We start from the raw sequence: 22,359 nt of genomic DNA, 5'->3' as shown, positions 1-22,359 counted from the left end.
AGGCACAACTTCAGGTAGGATGGTGGTATTTTGAGGTAGTTTAGGATGTATATTTAGTTGTGGTAGATTTTGAGGTGATATTTCAGGGCTGATTTAGGTAGGTTCAAGATTGATTTAGGTAGGTTGGATTGTTAAAAACTCCCATACTCTCTCATTCTCCCCTTAAATAGGAGATTTAGTGTTGTAACTTTGAGCTTCTTCAAAGGTGACATTCATGGTGATAAAGAATTTATGGAGATTTGGAGAGTAGCATTTATATCTAGGGCTGTGCAGAAAAACCTTAAACCCGGTCTGTTTGGTCCGACCCGGTGTAACATGGTCCAACCCGGTCTTGAAAAATTCAACCCGAACAAAAGACTGGACTGAACGGGTCAGACTGCACATACGGGTCAGACCAAACTAGAGACTGCTCTTTCGGACCAATCAGTCCGACCCGGTCCAGGTTCTTTTTTTAATATTAAATATTAAATAATTATATTATTTACAAAAAAAAAGATCTTACTTAGTTGAGCCCAGTAACAGTACCCTGACACCTCACGTGCATGCTTCAGACTCGGTCTCTGAACTCTGAAGTCTGATAGCCTCATTTGTCATTTCTCCATTTCTCCATATCGCATGAAAATATGATTATAGGGTAATTTAGACAAAAATAAAATACAAGAGACAAAAAAAATGGAAATCTTACATTTATAATTAACACAAATCTCTAACTAGCTCTTTGACACTTGCAAGAATAAAAAAACAGTAGTAATATTTATAGGTATTAAATAGTATGACACCTTTTTTGTACTTCATATAATACGCGAGAAAGATGATTATTTATACTTTAAAAAACTGAAAGAAACATAATTAATCTCATAACAAGGATCATGTGCAATTAAATAGTGCTTGCTTTGAAACTCAAACGGTAGTAAGCTTATGATATTGATACAAGTGAATAGGAAAGGGGATATGAAGACCTTTTTTTTTTAAGAGAGTTGGATTCAAGAAACTGGACTGGTCCAGTAACCCGGTGGACCAAGTCCAACCCGGTCCAGGTCCCAGGTCCAACAAGACTAGACCAGTCTTTGGACTGAAAATTCTAACCCGGTCTCCATTCAAACTAGACTTCGGATTGACATCCAACCCGGTCCAGTCCGGTATTTGTGCAGCCCTATTTATATCCCTTTTAAGAGGAGGAATACCCTAAAAAGACACATTTGAGAGCTCTAGGATCAAGTTTTCTCCCATGATTATTATGGACATAAGCTACACACCTAAAAACCCGCTCAAGAATAAATGTAGAAAGAGGAGTGTTGGGATAGGACTTAGTGAGAATTTCCATAGGAGTTTAGAAGTTAAGAGTTTTAGAGGGCACTTGATTGATCAAATGAGTGGCAATAAGAACACCTTACCCCAGTAAAATTTACAGACGTTATGAGTGAACATTAGGGTTCGAGTTACCTTTAGAAGATGCCTATTTTTGCATTCAACAATGCCATTTTATTGTGGTGTACTTACATAGCTAGTTTGGTGAAGTATCCCATGTTCCTTAAGTATTCTTTCAAGGTAGAGCTCATATATTCTCTTTCATTATCACTTTGAAGCGTGAGGATAAAGGTTTAAAATTGAGTTTTAATCATTTTGTGAAAATTCATGAAGATTAAAGGTAAATCAGATTTTTCTTTCATTAGAAAAACTCAGGTTATTCATGTATGGTCATCAATGAATGTTACAAACCATTTAGCATTAAAGAGAGATGTAACACGAGATGGTCCTCATATGTCACTATGAACAATGTTAAAGGGCTTAGAAAATTGATGAGCATGAGGTTTATAAGAGCTTTAGTATGTTTGGAAAACTGGCAAATATCACAAGATAAATAGGAAGTATCTTTATTCATAAGATGAGGAAGCATTTTTTATAGGTACCGAAAGCTAGGATGGCCTAATCTATAGTGCCATAATAATACATCTTTATTTACAGAACTAGCTGAAGAGTAGAGGAAAACTTCATAGTAGAGAAAGAATGATGTTTCATCTTATTTTGGTGGTTGAGTTTTCAACCAGTACAAGCCTTCTAGGATCTTAATAGTGCCAATTGTCTTCTTCAACTCCAGATCTTGAAAAATACATTTAGCAAAAGAAAAATGAACATCACACCTCTGAGTTTGAGTAATTGTTCTTACAGATAAAAGGCTATACCTTAGGCTAGGAGCATAAAGAACATTTCTTAGGGTCATTTTTGCACAAATATATGTAGTACCAATTCCTTCTACTTTAATAGATTTCCCATCAGCAATCTAATAAATTAAGGGACATGGCTTTATATCAGTGGGTAAATTTAGATTACCAGTCATGTGATATATAGCTCTTGAGTCAACAATCCACATAGCTATGTGATGTACATTAGAATTTAAGGTTAGGATTGTTTTACCTATATGTGCTATATACCCAGATCGAATGATTTTTTCTTGAGAGTTATGTTCTTCCAATAACTTTCGAGGCAGTTCTACTTCTTCCTTGTTTACATTAGGCCTTTCTTTATTCTCAAAACTACTAGAGTACCCTCAACTTTCTTGTTTTTCCCTCCTAAGAGGCTTGCCATGCAATTTCTAGCAAATCTCTCTAGTATGGCCTGACTTTTTTCAATGGTCACACCATCGGTTCCTTTTAATTTAGTTGTCACCAAAAGGGGCGCCTTTAGATAGTAATGCACTTGGCTGAGAATCAGTTACATGTGAGGTTTTAGATGATGTTAGTCTTTTTCTACTCTCTTCATTTTTGACAGTGAAAAAGACATCTCGTAGCGAAGGTAAGGGATCAAGACTCATTATTTTGCCCTTCACTTCATTGAATTTAGTGTCTAAGCCAAGTAGAATTTGAATATCCACTTTTCTTCCTTGAGATCTACATAGAGAGTGACATCTCCTTAGCACTTCTACTTAAGCAGCTCATAAAGATCAACTTTTTTCAATCTACCAACCAAGCTCATGTAGTATTTTGTGATAGATAGATTCCCTTTTCTGAAATCGTGCAGAAAGCTATCTATCTCTAATACGGCAGCCTTATTTTTTTAGTAAAGCAAACATATCTTTGGTAGCTTTCCATACTTCTTACGCTGACTGGTAAAAGGAGAAGTGAGTACTAATTTTAGTAGTCACTGCATTAACTAATTATGCTTGGACCGTGAAGTTGTTAGTTTCCCAAGTTGCATATTTAGGGTCATCTGTAAATGGCTTTGTTACCGTGCTCGTAAGATAGCCAAGTTTGCCCTTTCCTATGATGTATAGGAAAACACTAGCTGCCTATTGAAAGTAATTCTAGCCATTGAGTTTGTGTATAGTAATGGTAGTAGGATTGGCATTGATTGACGCTTGGTGACTTGAAGTATTCAAGGCTAACAACTGTTATGTATTTGCTGTCAGTCTTCTCTAATCACCTACGCCTTCTACATTCAGGTCATAAGTCCTGAACTGCATCATGGTTGCTCTAATACTATGAATGAATTTGTGATGCCATAAAAGTTTGAATAATTCATAAAAGCAACTGGATAAGTAGATATAAGAGGCCCTTAATCACAGGAGAGGATTAAGTTGAGATTCTAGGAGTTAAAGGATCTAATCGATATTATAGGGATAAAATGAAACATAAAAATAAAGGAAAGAATCTGATCCTAACAAACCCATAGACGATGCTGACTTCTAGGTTAATTAACTTAGTTATTGATTTAGAGTTTTTGGCCCAAGGCCCAATATGTGTGCCACGTTAACCGTTTTTAAAAACTATTTTGCAAAACAATTTTGCAAATTATTTTTAAAACAAAATGAAATGAAAATCTATATAGTTATATCAATTTTAAAACATTTTTAAAATTAAAAAATTGATTGATAGTAATGATTATAGATAGTTAATAATAGTAATTAATAATAAAAATAGATCAAAATAATTATAATTTTTAATAATCATATTTAGTGTATTTTAAAAATAAAAAAATAAATAAAAACAATTTAAAGTTGTTTCTTTTTTGTTTTTAAAAAATAAAAAATTAAAATATTTTTGAAAACAACTAAATGAAAAACACTTATTCAAATAAATTTTTAATTTTTTGTTTTAAAAAATAATTAAACAATTTTTAAAGCAAAAAATCAGGGCATGTTTGATTTTTATTCTATTTTTTATTTTTAAAAAATTATTTTTTAATATATTTTTTAAATTATTTTTTAAAATAAAAGAAAATGAAAATTCATTTCATTGTGTCAATTAAAAAATAATTTAAAAATTTAAAAATGAATTAATAGTGATGATTATAGATAATTAATGATGATGATTAATAATAAAATTGGTAAAAATAATTATAATTTTTAATAATTAAATGTAATGTATTTTTAAAATAAAAAATAAAACAAAAACAAGTTAAAATTATTTTTATTTTTTAAAAAAATAAAAAATAAAAATTTTTAAAAATAATTAAATGAAAAGAACTTATTCAAATAAATTTTATAATTTTTGTTTTTAAAGATAAAAAATAAATAGGCCTTAATTTTTTTTTTCTTTTGAGTTAGAAAGTGGGGAAATAGATATGCCCCTCTTTGTTTGAGCCAAAACTATGCCCCTCCAGTTGTAAACTTAAAATCTGGTATCAGGACCCTTCCATAGTCACGTCGTCACGAAAAGACTACGCCGTTCTGGAAAATATCAGAGTGAGCTCGAATGTACTATGTTTCTCCCTCCTCTGCATTTAAATACCCGATGTATCCCCTCATTCTTCGTCGGAGAAATAGCATCAATCAATTATCCTCTTCGTGATTAAGCAAGAATACCATCAGGGCATTTTCTGCTCTCGCTTCCAATTTTGAAGCTCTACAGTTAGAAGATGTCGTTGATCCCAAGTTTCTTTGGCGGCCGAAGGAGCAACGTTTTTGATCCCTTCTCTATCGACGTCTGGGATCCCTTCAAGGACTTTCCCTCCACCTCTGCTCTCTCAACTTTTTCTCGCGAAAATTCTGCATTCGTCGGAACTCGGATTGACTGGAAGGAGACGCCGGAAGCACACGTGTTCAAGGCCGATCTTCCAGGGCTGAAGAAGGACGAGGTCAAGGTTGAGATTGAAGACGACAGGGTGCTTCAGATCAGCGGAGAGAGGAACGTGGAGAAAGAAGACAAGAACGACAAGTGGCACCGCGTGGAGCGTAGCAGCGGCAAGTTCTTGAGGAGATTCAGGCTGCCGGAGAACGCCAAGATGGATCAAGTGAAGGCATCCATGGAGAATGGTGTTCTCACTGTCACTGTCCCCAAGGAACAAGTTAAGAAACCTGACGTTAAAGCCATTGAGATCTCTGGTTGAGTAGAATGCATGACAATTCTATGCTTTCATTCTGGGTCTATATACATCTCAGTTTTCGTTGTGAAAGAAAATGTTAGCGTCTGTTTTAGTAAAGCAAAGGTGTTCCTGTAAATTAACGTGTGTTTTGGTGAGTGTGGTTTTGTGATGTGAATAAAATAGAAGTTCATTTTCCTTCGTTAATTCGTCTGTGTTTGAAGTTTTTTGCTATAGACATTTTGGTGCTAATGTGAGCGAATTTCATTTTGAGTGTGAACACCAGAGGTTGTGATGTAAGCAGTTTTAATTAAATTGACGGTAAAAGAAAAAAAGATTGGAAAGAAATCAGAAGAAACTTGTGGGAAGGCCGGTTGGGTGAAGAAGCAAGCAAGACCTCTGCAAATGCGGAAGGAATGAAGTTGGGAAATTTCTCTTTTCTTTATCATCTTAATAGAGAATGGTAGTTAGTTTTAAAAAATAATAATAATTTGACTTGGATGATTTTTTTTAAATAAACTGTAAATATGATTCAAATGATGAAATTAAAATATGATTTTTTAAAAAAAATAATTGGAATATCAACTGTCATGAATTTGATTTCGAAGACTTGAATGTTATTATTCCTTGCAAAATTAATTAACATCCTAAATCCGTATTAAAGAACAATTTAAATCAATTGAAGGCCGTTACTTGCCTTCTTCACGCCTTTTCCGGACAAAATTTGTTTCTCAATCTAAGGTATTTTTGGCCCAAAAAAATTGTCCAAAGGAATAAAGAAAAATAAATTCCGCCGAATCCAAAGGATAAATCTGACTTTTTAACACATGACCTGTCACCTCAATCCGTGAACAGAATAACAAGCCTCGTGAGTGTGATAGGCGTCCGATGTGGAACGTAACGGGGTTTGCAAAACACGGTTTGATAGTGCAAGAGTGCGTTTGATTTGAGGAAGGAGAATGATTTTTATGTTTTCTTTGTCTGGTTTTGTTGATGGAAAAGGAAGGGGTTTTGTGATGATTTTTGTTTAATTTACAGGGAAGAGGATAAAATGATTAATTTACTATCATACTCACATATTTTATTTTTATTTTTTATCAGATTTTTTTATTTTTTATTTTTATTTTATATAAATTAATTTACATTTCAAAAGAATTTTATAATAGACAATCATTTTTGTTTTTATCAGTAAAGAGGCATCCATTGAAAGCCAGAAAAACCCAAATTAAAAGGCAAAACAAATAAACAGATAACAACCAGTAAAAAGAAACACCAAGCAACACGTGTTCTTAACCCATGACTTCCCTACTTGCTTCTGCAAAGAGTTGGTCCTCTCTCCTCACATGAAATGCCTGCATCGTCTGCTTCAGGAAGAATAATAGACGTTAAAGGAGATGGCGGTATTGAAACCAGACCACTTCAAAGCTCGCGCACACGAGAATTGGCCAAGAAGCTAGCTACAACCGACTTTCAATTCCAGACTAGGAAGTGCAAACTCCTCTTCCTCACCCAAGCAAGCTTGAGGGAGAGAAGAAAAGATGATGCTGGGAAGTCGGAATACACAGTTTATTTTTATTTTTTTAATTGATAGATATTTATGGAATATAAAAAAATTGTCGAGAGTAAATTAATCAGGATATTTGGTTCCTTACCCAAAAAACCCAAAATTAGATGGGATCAAAATGAGGGGAGGGGAGGAGTAAATTTTGGCCCTCCTCCCCTTTAAATTTTCCAGCTAAAAGAGGGAAAGGGTGATACCTCCAAAACTCCTAACCAAACATACTGCAAGTGTAAAAGAGTTATGAAATTGAAAATAATATTTAGGTTATTAAAGTTCGTTTAATTTATTTTAGTCCATTTTTTATTTTAATAAATTTTGGTATTTATATTTTTATGTATTTAGTATTTTAAGTTTTGATATCTTATTATGGGTTTTTGGGTGAAGTTATTTATTAAGGTGTTCACATTATGGTTTTTAGAAGTTGAATTAAGAGCTTTTATTTTTTTTAAATAATACTCTTATGTGGATGGCATAAAAGAGTATTTAGGGTAAAGAAGTTATTTCTTTTTACAACCTTCATTTTTTTTAATTGGTGTTTGTAATTGAAAACGGCTTTTCGTGCAATCATAGTATTGAGAATTTTTTGTTTAAGAAATTCTAAGCATGATTCCAACTCTTCATATTAGTTTTTTCAATTAGTGTTCTTTGTAAGATCACGTACCATGGAATTTCGGTTTATCCCATGGGTCTTTGTATCATTTTAGCATTAGAGCTTAAGTTTCCTCTAATCAATTGTATCCTTCCATTTCATTCCATTCCATCTACACATTCATCTTCATTTTTTCATCCATCCATCCATCCCTTCATTTTGCATAAATAATCTATTTATCCTTCCATCCATTCATACTTTTTCACTTATCTATCCTCTTTTATTGGAAAAAAAAATCATCTACTAACATTTTATATTTTTCGTTGTAGATCAAAATTTTGGCAAGAGGCTAGCTGCAATTTATCAGGGATAAATTTATTAAATCTACAATATCTTTTTTCCCCATATGATTTGATTTGATGAATCTTATTATTCATTATGAAATCTTAACCTATCTCAATTTCTTTTAGAATTTTATTTTCTTATGATTTTTCAAATTTGGTTTGATTCAAACACTTGAGTTAAGCTTATCTTATTTGTTGATTGGATTGCACATCATCTTATTTGATCATACTCTCTTGTTTCTTCTCAAATCTAAATTTCTCTTGTGATGTTATTTTTAAATTGTTTTTGAGTCTTGTTATTATTTGAGCACATTTGGAAGACCATGAAGAGGCTAGGATGACTCTTTTTAAAGAGGGGAAGAATGATGCAAGGACAAGTAGTGTCCAATATGTCATGCAATATAAGACTTCCAATCAATGATGGCATCAAAAATGGCAGAGTCAAGGGGAATATTTTGGCTATTAGTGTTCATTTAGTTTAATTCAGTTTTTTTTATTGAATTTTCATATTTATTTTTTATGTATTTTATTTATTTAATATTTTAAGTTTTAATAGCTTATTATGGGCTTTTGGATTTATCCATTAGAGTTTTCACATTAGAATTTTTAGAGAGTCCTTGGTGAATTGATGTGTTTTATTTCTTTAAATACTAATATTATGTAGACAACTCCCTTAAAAAAAGTAGCGAGTGTATGAGAGAGAAGATAAAGCAAGTTAGGAAGCAAAAGGCAGAGTGTCACCTCAATATTAAGGGTATGATTGGCATGAAATATAAAAGAAAAAGTATATTCCATAAGTCTTAATAATCAAAAAATACACTAAAATATTTTATGTGTAAGTTATATATAATGATAAAGTTTATAAAGTCCTAAGTATTTTGTAGAAATTTCGATAGAGTCTTCCCTATAAGTCGAACCTCCCAAAATTTTCACAAACAACAACAGAACCTACCAACCTGACCAGCAAATAGCTCCATTTTGGCAATTTACATAATAACAAAATAAGACTAGAATTTAAATATGACGTACATGAAGCATTAAGTTATAATTACAAAATACAACATTTAGTTTCACCAAAATAATAGTTGTAATATGCTTTCACTTTTTTCAAAAAGCAATCAAAAGGCCCTCAACGGTCTGCTTGAGACACAAGGTCAGCTACAATATCTGAGACCAAAGAAATTTTCAGTGAATAGTGTTTCAGTTAAAATTATACATAAAAAAATTATGAAGATAGAATTAATAGATTTATTCTAAAATAATATCATTAAATACTAGAGAATATACTTGAGCTAAAAATAAAAACAAATTCTTTTTTCAATAATACAATTCTGAAATTGAATAATACTAATAAAACAGTATAAATTTGTCAAAATTTGTACAACTCATAGAATGTAATCATCTCAAGTACTGGTGCAAATAGATAGAATCCTTTCAAAGAACTAATGCAAAAATAATAAATTATGATTTAAATATAAGAGGGCTTTATCAGAATGAATAATAAATATGGATATACAGTCTACGAGGATAAATAACCAATTAAGCATGACTAGAAACTACGAAACAAACGCAGCAAAAGCCATGAATCAAATGTATGCATGAAGCCTGCGAAAACAAATGTGAGTACAGTGCTCACAAATACCATCCCTCTGATCCACATGCATTGGCCTTCGCACAAGACTAGCACTTCCTATAAGCATCCTGCAAGTTAGGTGGATTATAACACATTAAGAGCTAACAAAACTACCGTTAACAACTAGCGTTTTGATCTTAGTCCTTCTAATAAAAACAGCGTGCATAAAATAATAAAGAAATTTTAAAGTTTCCATCTTCAACCATTCTATTCTATCATTAATTCTCATTGCCCAAGTTCATTTTCATATTAAACATAGAATTAAATAATTAGGTTGTAATAACATAAATTATTTATAAAATCAAGACATAATTATTATAAAAATTGAATTGAAAAAAGATATTAAGACAATTTATAAAGGAGTAATAATAAAATTTAAAATAAAATAATTTTATAAACATTTTACTAAAATTTTATTCGAAACACTACCCACTCACCTAAGTTTTTAAAAATCTTATAGCTAGAATTTCTCAATTTCTTGCTTACTTCAATAATGCCCTAGATTAATCTAACATGTAAACCAACATATTTTATGTCACTACAATTTCCCTTCTTAATATAAGCAAGTGAAATTAACATTCAAACTCTTCAATTATTCATTAAATTTCTCAATAACCCCTTAAGTTCCCACCAAACTCTTCAACAACTTCTACCAAATAATCAGTAACACTACACAATAATTACTCACAACTATTAACACAACTCTTATTCTAAGCTTACAAAATTTTAATTATTAGATACTCTAATAATTTCTTTTCATGTGCTACACGATTTCAATGAGCAATTTAACTTTATTACTTGCATGTAAAAACAAATACTCTCTCAAATAATATTTACAGTTCTTCCAAACTCTATTATAAAAATTTAATAATCTTATGTCCACAAATAAATCTTTTAAGAATATTTTCCAAATCTAAGAGAACATTCATCATCAATTAAACTATGAGGCAAACACCCAAGCAAAGTCTAACAATTTTTAACATTTAATTTCTTCATTAATTTTTAACATAGTAAAATAGCACACATATTATCTAAACAACACCTAAATCTCTCATTCAAGCCTTTACACGAACATGTTAAGGGTATTCTTGATTGGCTAAATCACAAAATCACAACCACAATCAAACATCTTCCTCCCAAAACCTAACAGTACCAGCAAGACAAGACAGAAATATCGGCCAACCAAAGAAAATAAACCATACACACTCATCCACCACCAACGGTTGAAGAGGAAGAGAATTTACATGTTGAACATAAGCACTCTCATGGCTATCAACCTAAAATAGAGCAGTAGCAAGAAATAACAAGCCAAGGAATTTCTAGCAACTCCACACTCTCACAGTCGTAGAAACGCTCAATAACAACTATCACACATACCTCATGGACTGCACAAAGAAAAAGGAAAAGAGTTTCAACCCAACACCAACAGCCTCGTGACAAAAAGACCTACAGAAATACCAACTTCCTTCCTCCTCAATGGCAGACGAATGAGGATTGAAAAGAAGAAGTTGAGAGGAGAACATCAAACCGATGGCAAGAATAACAAATAAAGTGTTGCTCACCTCTTGTTGATGCAGATAAGCATGATGGGAGGGAAAGAAAAATCAGCAACCCAACTTTAACGTGGTTGGCAATGTGAACGAGAAGGATTAATTAGGTGAAGCAATAGCAGCGAAACGATATTCAGTCACAGCAAGCTATAAAAAATGATAAGAATCAAGGAAAATGAACCGACTAGGAGGGTCTAGAGAGATGCATAATGGCAATGAAGAACAAAAAGAGATTGCTATATTTTTCATCTCGCACGAAGATATAAAAATGATCACAAGAAGTTTTGGAAAAAATTGCGAGAGCACAAGAAATTCACCAAAAAAGGCCCAATAAAATTACAAGAAAGGAAACTATATTTTCTTATAATTTTAAAACTAGCCTTTCTCTCAGAAAAATTTAGACCCTGAATCCTTGAAAAAATTTCTAACATAAATTCCTATAATTGCTATTAAACTTGTTTAAATAAAATATATATTGTGAGAAAATTTTGTTAAATTTTAAAATTTAGGGTCATTATATAGAGATATAAATAAAGACATATGAGAGAAAAAGTCATAAAAATTAGAGGTTGAACAATGCACTTCAATAGCCTTTAGAGGAGGCCAAGTAGGAAAATTTATGTTGTCGTTGCAGCTTTAAGGTTTCTCTATTTCATTGTTGCTTGATCTTCTTCTGCTATATATGTCACTGTTTTGGTAAATTTTGCATACAATTATTTTCACATATTTTCATCTTTTTAAGAGGGCAACCAAAAATTCTAAGAGCCTTGTTTTTTCCATAGTAATGTTTTTTCCCCTTATGATAAATATTTAGACTTTTGTGGGTAGCTTGAGGGGTTTTTCTAGGATAATTTCCTCAATGACCAATCCTTTAATGAATATGGATCTGATACCAAATGATATAGAAGGAAGGATGGAGAAATGAAAAGATAAAGATGAATGTAAAGGTGCAATAGATTGAAGGATATAACTTGTTAGAAGAAAACCTGGTTTTAATACCAAATGATATAGAAATATACATAATAATCGAAAATCTTATGATGTGTTATCTTACGAAAAATACACCAATTGAAAATATCCACACGAAAAATTAGAATCATGCTTTAGATCTCTTAAACAAGGAACTCTCAATGCCATGATTTTCTAAAAAAAGTCATATGGTATTCAACCCTAAACATTGGTAAACAAAAAAACCTTGTTAAAAAAAAATAACTTCTTTATTTCATTTGTTCTCTCTCTCTTTGACATGTAATATTTAAAAAAAATAAAAAACTTCTAACTCAACTAGGACTCTCTAAAAATCTTGATGGATAAGCCCAAAAGCCAATAATAAGCTATTAAAGTAGTATATGAGAAAATTAATTATGTAGTCCCTCCAATTTTGATTTGATTGTAATCTAATTATTAAACTTTAACGTATTATAACTCGCTCCTTATAGTTATGACTCTGTTATAACAAATTATTAATATTTTCATATTATTAAATTTATTTTGATTTATTTAACAAAAATATAATAGTAATATATTTAATATTTATTAAATTATTTAACATTTGCATATAATAAATGTGCGAAACTTGAACAAAATGAATTCATAGGGTATTTTTTTTGTACTAGATTGCCCGATATCCTATGGTATCATAGGTTCATTGCTTGCTTCAGACTAAATCTGGAGCCCCATGTTGGAGATCTTACAGTGGTTATGGGTACTGATGAAATGATCTCTTTAAGGTCGCTTCAATTATCGCACCTATCACTCTTCAAGTTTGAACCTTTTCCCTAAAAAATGTTAGTAGTAGCCCTTGCCAATTCTACCAAGCACCCATTGATTGCATAGGGTATATTTGAATGCCAAGAAGACATCCCAAGCCATGCAATTTCATAAATTATGTTATTATAATTTTAGTCTTAGGATAGTTATTATTTTTAAAACAAATTAATTTTTTATTAATTATTATGCACCCTCTGACTTAGAATCTTGACTCCGCCACTGCAAATACCTATGTTACATGTTGAAATTGAGTATGAATACAAAATCATATTTTTTTAAAAAATATCCAAACACTCATTATGCATGTTAAAATTAATTATGAATTCAAAATCATAGTTTTCTTAAAAATATCCAAACATCGCTTATTATGTCTTAATTATGAACCAACAAATATGATTTGTAAAATAATATATATAATTTTTGGATAAAATTTGATAAACGTATAATTGAAAAAATGAATTGAAAATTAAGTAGAAATAGCTTATGAGATAACTATGGTTTTGGGGTTCATAATTGATCTTGAAATATAAAGGAAATGTTTGGATATTTTTAAGAAAAAATATAGTTTTGCATTCATAATTGATTTTGACATATATAATAAGTGTTTGGATTTTTTTTAAAAATGAGATTTCAGATTCATAATTGATTTTAACATGAAACATGAGTGTTTAAATATATTTTTACAAAATTATGATTTTACCTTATTTTTAATTCCACTTTTCAATTTTGCTTTTCAATTTTGATCAACATCAATCTAATTAATTAATTTTATGAATCAATTATATACCACATAGCATAATCAATTATATTCCAAATCAATCATATTAATTAAATTTTTTCATAATTAATTCTACGCAACTAAGATCCAAACACACCCTTAGACATTAGATATATAGATCAAACTTATTCAAATGAACCCAACCATTTGGACAATACTAGATTGCAGCTTCCTTACTTAGCAAGAGAAAATACTCTCCCTTCTCTCTAGAGAAGAGACCAATTCCTGATCAACATCATCATTTGAATGTTATTCCTTACTACAACAGTCTACTATCAAATCTCTTTTTGTGTTTGATGTTTAACATATCTGGTTTTTGATCTTATCTTTCTCTTTCAATTCATTATATTTTGTTTATTATATTTTTTAAAAAAATAATATGAGTTAGACAAGACAATCCTAACACATCAGGATTAACATTGTGATTCACAAGTTATATAATTCAGGTCAAGAAAAATTAGTGTTTATTTGTGTTACTTTTTTTTCCAACCAAAGTCAACCCATATGACTGATAATTCGAGCCAATCCATATGATTCGATTCACATTTCTAACTTCAGCTTTGATCATCAAAACTAGTGGCTAATCAACTAAAAGTCAAGGCTTCGATTCTTTATTCGTAATACAAACCATTTTTTTTTATATTCCGGCCCCAACTAAACTAACTAAGATGTGATTAAAATGGGAGAAACACAACATGCAAATATTAGAAAAATTATCCTAGAATGCTCCGTAAACAAATATCAGTAAACATTGAAATGTCCCATCTCTCTAATTTTCTTTATAATTTTTCAAATTTTTAAATTTTTATTACTCATAAATATTCTATTAGAGATTCAAGATATGATCAAGTATTAAATTGTGAGTATCTTTCTTAATAGAAATTTGAACCTTGATTTGTTGTTATGCAAGACTAATCATTTTTATTAGATTCAACCCCATTAATTCTCATAAACCTTTTTACATAAAATGAGAGACATCTCAATACAAAACAATTTTTTATTTGTTGATAATTTTTAAGAAAAAATATATCAAAACCACACAATTTATGGATTTTTTATTTAAAAATTGTAAAAAATACAAACTTGCACCATGTCGCTATCATAAAACATAAGAATTTTTCTTATATAAGTAAAATATAATAATAAAAAATAATAATAAAATTAGAAAGTATTTTTTTATAAGAAAATCAATGAAAAAGTTGAAATATTATCAAGTAGGATATTAGAGGTCAATTACCTTATGCATCAAAAACTGGAATCAGAATATATATATATATATATATATATTTTACTTCACATTTGATACAAACCAAACGGTCACTTACAAAAGCTCTGTTTTCGATTTATTGATGAAATTAAATAAATATCCTTGCCGGACTGAAGAACGGGTTCGATTTCCATATGTTGAACACGTGGCAATGATTCTTTATGGGTGTCTTGATCATCTTGAAGACTTGGCTCTTCATCATTTGCGTTTTACTAATGATCGCCCTCGGATACTAGAACTCAATCGAAGGCTTGAGCATTTAGTGAAGGCAAGCGTTCCATGTGATCTCATTTCATTGAAAGCTTTTTCTAATGTTACATGTCTCAGCTTAAGTGGGGTATGTATGCTATATGAATTATGTATATTTAAGTAATTTAATTCACTTACCATTTTTTATATCATGTTTTGGTCTTCCTTGTGCATGCAGGACCACTCTGGATATGATGTCCCAACATTCTCCAATGCAACCTATTTAGAAATTTCGACGAGTCAGCCCTTGAAAATTATACTAATTTGCACCAGAAATTGTCCCAAGCTTGAAATTCTTGTGGCTGATAGAGTTATGGGTCAATGGTTCGCGGAACCAGAACTTGATGATTCCCAACGTGATTTGTCGCAACCGAAGAAAGTTTGTTTTCACAAATTCAATTGCAGTGCAATTGAGTTTCAATTTGTTAGACTTATTTTGAAGAATGCAAGATGCTTGAGGAGCTTTTCCATTATTCGAGTTGTTTATCAAGATATGTCAAAATATTTCAACAGAACCTAGGGCTTATATATACTATTGGAAGAATGAAAGCCCACTAGTTTAAGATTATAATTTTATTTTTGATATTTTATTATTTTTTTAGAAGAAAAATTAATTAAAAATGACTTACTATTTTAAAAATAAAATAATTTTATGAAATTCAGATATGTATGTTTTAAATTGCAAAAAAAATAATTTAATTTTAATTATTCTTAATTTTGAATTTATGAAATAAGGAAAAGAGTTTAAAATTTTTTTGCCTAATTTTTTTCAACATTTTTTGAAAATTTAACCATTACACCAGAGAAGTCTTATTGACTCACACAGTAATATAATTATTTTAAATATTTGCAAAGATTCTAAAACCTCACACAATAAAAGAATCAAATAGCTTAATTTGTTTACTTTATTAATTCTCTAATTGTATATGTTTATATTTATTTCAATTTTTTTAAGCATGTACTGTATAAAATCCTAATCATTATACCTGTAGAATCTTATTGACTCACATATATTAAATATCTGTAAAGATTCAAAAATCTCACACGAGAGGATTGAATGATATTTATTTAAATATATATTTAATTTAATTGATTTATTATGCAAGTGTGGGTGTGCATAATTTATATTTTTATAAAAAAATCTTAATCGTTATACCTGTAACGCAACATCTTATAGGTTTATGAAGATTCAAAAATCTCACATGATCAAAATATTTAATTGTGCAAACATGGTTATAATTTAAATACATTAATTTAATTAATTAGTTTTTTAAAATGTTGATTATGTTATTATTTACAAAGTCATTTATTTATTTACTATATAAATTAATAATCACAATATCTACAGGCCTTATTATTTCACACGATGAGGCTATTAATTTGTTCATATGTGAAGATTCTCCAAATCTCATACAATATTGGTAGACATTTTTATTGATTTCAATTATAAAAGAATTGCTTTGAATGTTGAGCTATTGAAACCCATATTAATATATATAAGTTTGATCATCATACCTACAAAATTTTATTAATTACATAGTATGAGATCATTCTAAATGTTTATGAAGATTTTAAAATCTATAAATCAACAATAAGGTTTAAAACATGCAAAAGGAAAATGAGAATCAAACAATGTTCCTTCTTTGGTTTGTCATGATTTTCATTCTCTCTAAATTAGGCTTAGTGCTTGCCATAGCAAGGCAATCCCACAACGCAACCACATATTTTGATTAGCTTAGATTGGAGAATTTCAAAACACATCACTTGATTCCATGCCACAAAATAATGCACATAATCTATACAAATATCAAAATTTCCCTTATTGCTGCATTAATCCCATAAAAGGTGTGGTGACAAGTGAAAAGAACCCACTGACTAGTAGGCTAATATCCATCCAAATCTGAAATTTTAGCAAACAAAATGAAGAGAATTTCAAGTGATTGTTTTTTAATTGCAGCATTTTCATTTTGGAGTCTTAATTGATGAACCCCTTTTGACAAAACCAAGAGAATAATTAACTACTAGAGCAACATCACCTAGAAGAACTTAAACAAAAGCAATTGAGAATAACATAGAACTAACAAACCAAAGTCCTTTTCTTTCAAACCAATACCCTTTTCTCATATATTTGATCAAACGCCTAATAAGTATGTTCAGAATAAAGAGCAAGTATGGTGCCTTATATTATCTAGTTTCAATATTGCCCAATAGATATCAAATTTTGAAATCACCCAAGACGAAAGAGAAATAGTTTACAAAATTCAAGCGATCGTCAAATATAAATTTATTTCAAAAATTTTTGAGATTAAAATTATATTAAGCCTTGAAGAATGAAAATGTAAAATTGTAACCCATTTGAAACTAGGCCCTTCCTCTCATTCATCAACTTCCTACCTTACTTTTTGTTTTATGCATAGTCATGCTTCTTCAAGTGCTCAATCGCTCACTGCTTCCCTCTAAGTGCTCAACGCGACGACTCTTCTCTGACTCTTAGTTGTTCTCCATTGCTCTATGTGCTTCAAACTCGAATCCCTCTCAATTTGTTTCTCTCTCCAGTTTTCATGCCTCTAGACTCAGACCTCACTTCCAACTTGCGTCGCTCAAACATGAACTTTCCTCCTCTCTAAATCGCTTCATCACTCATGTATAGAGTGCAAAGTGGGTGGATTTTTTTAAAAGCATGATTACTCACTGCCATTTGCTTCTCTAATCCATACACCTCTATCTCTCACTTTTTCTTTTCTTTGCCTTTCTTTGTGCATCACTGATTTCATGCTATTCTTGCTTTGTACCATCTAGATCAATTTCCTCACAGATTTCATTTGGTATTACATTGTTTGCTCATCAGGGCTAGGATTACTATTCATTAATCTCTGTTTCAGTCCAAATTAATCTCTACTATTCATTCAAATTAATTTTTAAATACTTTTTAATATATATTATTAATATAAAAAATTTCAAAATTTTTATAAATTTATTCATTATCAATGTGGCTAATACAGATTTAATCTAACTGTCTAATTTAATATTAAAAATTTTATAATTTAACTATCCAAATAGACCCTGGATAATTTAGATATAATCTCAATGACCTAATTTAATATTAAAAATTTATAAATTTTTATAAATTAACCATTTAAATGTATCCTAAATAGTTTAGATTTAACATTAAATTTTTTATATATTCTATTTTAATAAATATAATATCAAAATATTTAAAAATTAATTTAAAAGAATGACAAAGATCATTTTAGGTTGAAAAAGAGGGCTAGCAAATCTTGGCCCTAATGAGAACTCAGTGTTCGCCATAATGATGAGCATCGAATGCGGACGCCTTGCTCACTCATGTCTGGCCACTTCTCACTTAACTCCTTCATACAAGAAAAAGGATGTTAGGGCTGAGATCTAAAATTGATTTTGAAGACATTATATATTATCTCCTCTTATTTATTTTTTTATAAAAAATAATCCTAAAAAGGATTTAAATTTCATTTTTATATTTATCATGCATCACATATAGACAATAGAATATCAAATATATAAATATATATATATATATTTTAAAATATTCTTAAAAAAGGATTAATATTTTATTTTTTATATATTTCTTCTTTTTGAAAATTAACTCTTAATAGGAGAATTAAATTAAATTTTTATTTTTACAATTTTTGGTTTGTATTAAAGAGATGGAAACAAAAATATTTAAAAATAAAGGCTATTAAAAGACCAAAGAAATATTTTTTTTATTTTTGTTTATTTTTGTTAAATGTGCAAATAAAATATAATATTATAATGATATTTAAAAAAAAGTAACTCATACATCCTCCAATCCTTATTATAGAATGCTTTTCAGAAGAATTTGTTGATCCTAAATATAAAACATTTGGTGGGGTATTTATTGTGTTTTTCCAATATTTCTCTATTTAAACTTATTAATTATGAATGAGAATATAATGCAAATTTAAAAATTTTCATTTAAATATGGATAAAATTAAACATTTATTTTTTAAATAAAAATAATAACTTGATCACTTTTTATTTAATAAAATAATTATGGATGTTTTATAATAAGATAGGAGAGAGGGGAAGTGTGATAATACTAGACGTAGGTAGTAATTTCCATGGCAAAAGATTTTTTTGACATGCAACCACTAATTTCCTTTTTGCATCAACCTTCAATAATCAATAGCTCGTTTCAATACTAATCTCGAATTCTTGATGCTAATAAATCAATATTCTAATCAATTGTAATAAAAATTAAATATATTTGAAATAACTTTAAGATCCACTGTGATCATTCAAACTAGTATATCTAATTAGCTAAAGTCAATAGTTCAATTTTTATTACAAACTATTATTTATGGTTTCAAAATTTGCATTCAATTCTTTTTATAAACTAAAATGTGATTAAATATAGAGCAATACAATATCCAAAATTTCAATATTATGTTCAGTATACAAATATTCGGGCACCTAAGGTACACGGGCTTTACAATGCCTCACTCTTCTAATTTCTTTTGTAATTTTCCTACTTTTAATTATTTTTTATGATCAATTTTTGTATTAAATTAGATACATTTTTTATTTTATATCTTATAAATATGAAATGTTGTAATCTTTTATATCTTATTAATATAAATAGATACATTTTATATTTTTATGGGTATTCTTTAAAAATTATAAAAAATTACAAAGTTGTACAGTTTCGTTACCACAAAATATGAAAAAAAAAATCATTTTAAGTAGAATTGAATAATAAAATTTGAAAATTAAAATGTTACAAATTAGAGCACATTTGATTTTTGTTTTCATTTTTTATTTTTAAATATAATTTTTAAAATTATTTTTAAAACAAAATGAAATAAAAATATGTAAGATTATGTCAATTAAAAAATAGTTTTTAATTTAAAAAATAAAATAAAATGAGTGTTATAGTTAATTAATAATAATGATTAATAATAAAAATAATCAAACATTATAATTTTTAATAATCAAATATAATGTATTTTAAATGTAAAAAAATTAAATAAAAAACTAAAGTTGTTTTATTTTTATTTTAAAAAAAATAAAAATATTTTTAGAAACAATTAATAAAAAAATTTATTTAAATAAATTTTTAAATTCTTTTGTTTTCAAAAATAATTAAACAAATTTTAAAAGAAAAAAATTAGGACATGTTTGATTTTTATTCTTATTTTTTTTTAAAAAATTATTTTTATATATATTTTGAAATTATTATTTTTAAAATAAAACTGAAATGAAAATTCATTGAATGATGTTAATTAAATAAAAATAATTTAAAATTAATAAAATAAACGGGATAATAATATTAATATGCAATTTAATTGTAATAAATGTATAAGAAAAATTAAGCAAATAAATATTTTTTTAAATAATGAAATGTATAGTGAATTTAAAAATTAAAACTAAAAAAAATCAAAAATAATAATTTAAAGTTGTTTTAGTTTCTGTAAAAAAATAAAAAATAAATTTAATTTTTAAAAATAATTAAATAAAAAAAATTTTCAAAAAATTAAAATTTAAAATTTTTTTATTTCAAAAATAAAATTTATTTTTAAAGATAAAAAATCAATAGCCCTTAATTTATTTATTTTTTCGGTCAGAAATTGAGAAAACAGAAAATAAATATGCCCCTGTAGTTCTAAACTTAAAATCTGGTATCTGGACCCTTCCATCGTCAATTCGGCGCGAAAAGACTAGGCCGTTCTGGAAAATATCAGAGTGAGCTCGAAAGTACGAGGTTTCTCCCTCCTCTGCATTGAAATACCCGATGTATCCCCTCATTCTTCGTCAGCGAAACACTATCATTCAATTACCCTCTTCGTGATTAAGCAACAATACCAGCAGCGCACTTTCTGCTCTCGCTTCCAATTTTGAAGCTCCACGATTAGAAGATGTCGTTGATCCCAAGTTTCTTTGGCGGCCGAAGGAGCAACGTTTTCGATCCCTTCTCTCTCGACGTCTGGGATCCCTTCAAGGACTTTCCCTCCACCTCTGCTCTTTCAACTTTTTCTCGGGAAAATTCTGCATTCGTCGGAACTAGGATTGACTGGAAGGAGACGCCGGAAGCACACGTGTTCAAGGCCGATCTTCCAGGGCTGAAGAAGGAGGAGGTCAAGGTTGAGATCGAAGACGACAGGGTGCTTCAGATCAGCGGAGAGAGGAAACGTGGAGAAAGAAGACAAGAACGACAAGTGGCACCGCGTGGAGCGTAGCAGCGGCAAGTTCTTGAGGAGATTCTGGTTGCCGGAGAATGCCAAGATGGATCAAGTGAAGGCTTCCATGGAGAATGGGGGGGTTACTGTCACTGTTCCCAAGCAAGAAGTAAGAAACTTGACGTTAAGGCGATTGAGATTCTGGTTGAGCAGAAGGGATGACAATTCTATGCTTTCATTATGGGTTTGTGTTCATCTGAGTTTTCGTCTTAAAAGAAAATATTAGCGTCTGTTCTAGTAAAGCAAAAGTGTTCCTGTAAATTAACTTGTGCTTTGATGAGTGTGGTTTTGTGATGTGAATGAAATAGAAGTTTATTTTTCTCTGTTAATTCGTCAGTGTTTGAAATTTATTTTGGTGGTAATTTGGGCGAATTTCATTTTGAGTGTGAATGCCAGAGGTTATGCTGCAAACGGGTTTAAGTAAACTGACAGTAAAAGAAAAAAAAGATTGGAAGGGGCGTCATTTTCATTCCCATAGCGGCACTGTGAGAGGCGAGAAAGACAGCTCAGGTATGAGAAAATGAGATAATGTGGGAGCTTCGTTTGCATATTGCTGGGATTTAAAAATCTAGTCCATTTATTTTGGAGTTTCTAAATGTAGCATGGAAGAGATGACTGGGTGTGGGTGCTCTGGGAGAGAGTGTGGAGATGAATGTCGGGACGGAGGTCGGAAAGGGCGTGCGTGAGAGGGAGAGAGGGGTGGGAGAGAAAGGGACAAAGCCTGGCTCCAGACCCGATTGGGGGTACTTTTGTCTTTGGATCGTCGAGTTTAGGAAGGGGGAGTGGCAAGCTGTGTGAAAATGTGTGCGCAAGCGAGAAGATGTTTGCTGAAGAACCAAAAGTTCCTCGAAAAAGGGTTATTCCGCCATCGTATAGAGACAAGTTGGTTTCTGTGAATGAGACTGGATTTTCATGAAACATGATGAAGAAGATGATATAGTGAATGGTTGGAAATCGTATTGTAGAAAGATGAATGCTAAAAGAAAAGAAAGAAGAAATGGCTAAGAAGCAGTCTGAATGGATGAGGAAGAGGAGGGTTTCATTGGCGAACAGTCTAAGTACCCTACCTGAGATTCATCGAGGA

General features: G+C 30.0%; 1 protein-coding gene and 1 pseudogene across 1 annotated transcript; both read left to right on the top strand.

The window, feature by feature from the left end:
* The first annotated feature begins 4,629 nt into the window (after positions 1-4,629).
* On the top strand, positions 4,630-5,505 carry LOC129297450 (18.5 kDa class I heat shock protein-like). Its single transcript, XM_054935790.1, has one exon. It carries the CDS (start codon positions 4,855-4,857, stop codon positions 5,323-5,325), a length of 471 nt encoding a protein of 156 aa, XP_054791765.1. The 5' UTR covers positions 4,630-4,854; the 3' UTR covers positions 5,326-5,505.
* Positions 5,506-20,734: 15,229 nt separating this feature from the next.
* Positions 20,735-21,437, top strand: LOC129297449 (17.3 kDa class I heat shock protein-like; annotated as a pseudogene).
* Positions 21,438-22,359: the final 922 nt, after the last annotated feature.

This window comes from Prosopis cineraria, unplaced genomic scaffold (assembly GCF_029017545.1).
Source record: "Prosopis cineraria cultivar Desert tree isolate PC_DT_omini unplaced genomic scaffold, ASM2901754v1 PC528, whole genome shotgun sequence".
Taxonomy (NCBI): Eukaryota; Viridiplantae; Streptophyta; class Magnoliopsida; order Fabales; family Fabaceae; genus Prosopis; species Prosopis cineraria.
Note: the sequence above shows the minus strand (reverse complement) of the source record. Positions and strands in the feature narration are given on the sequence as shown.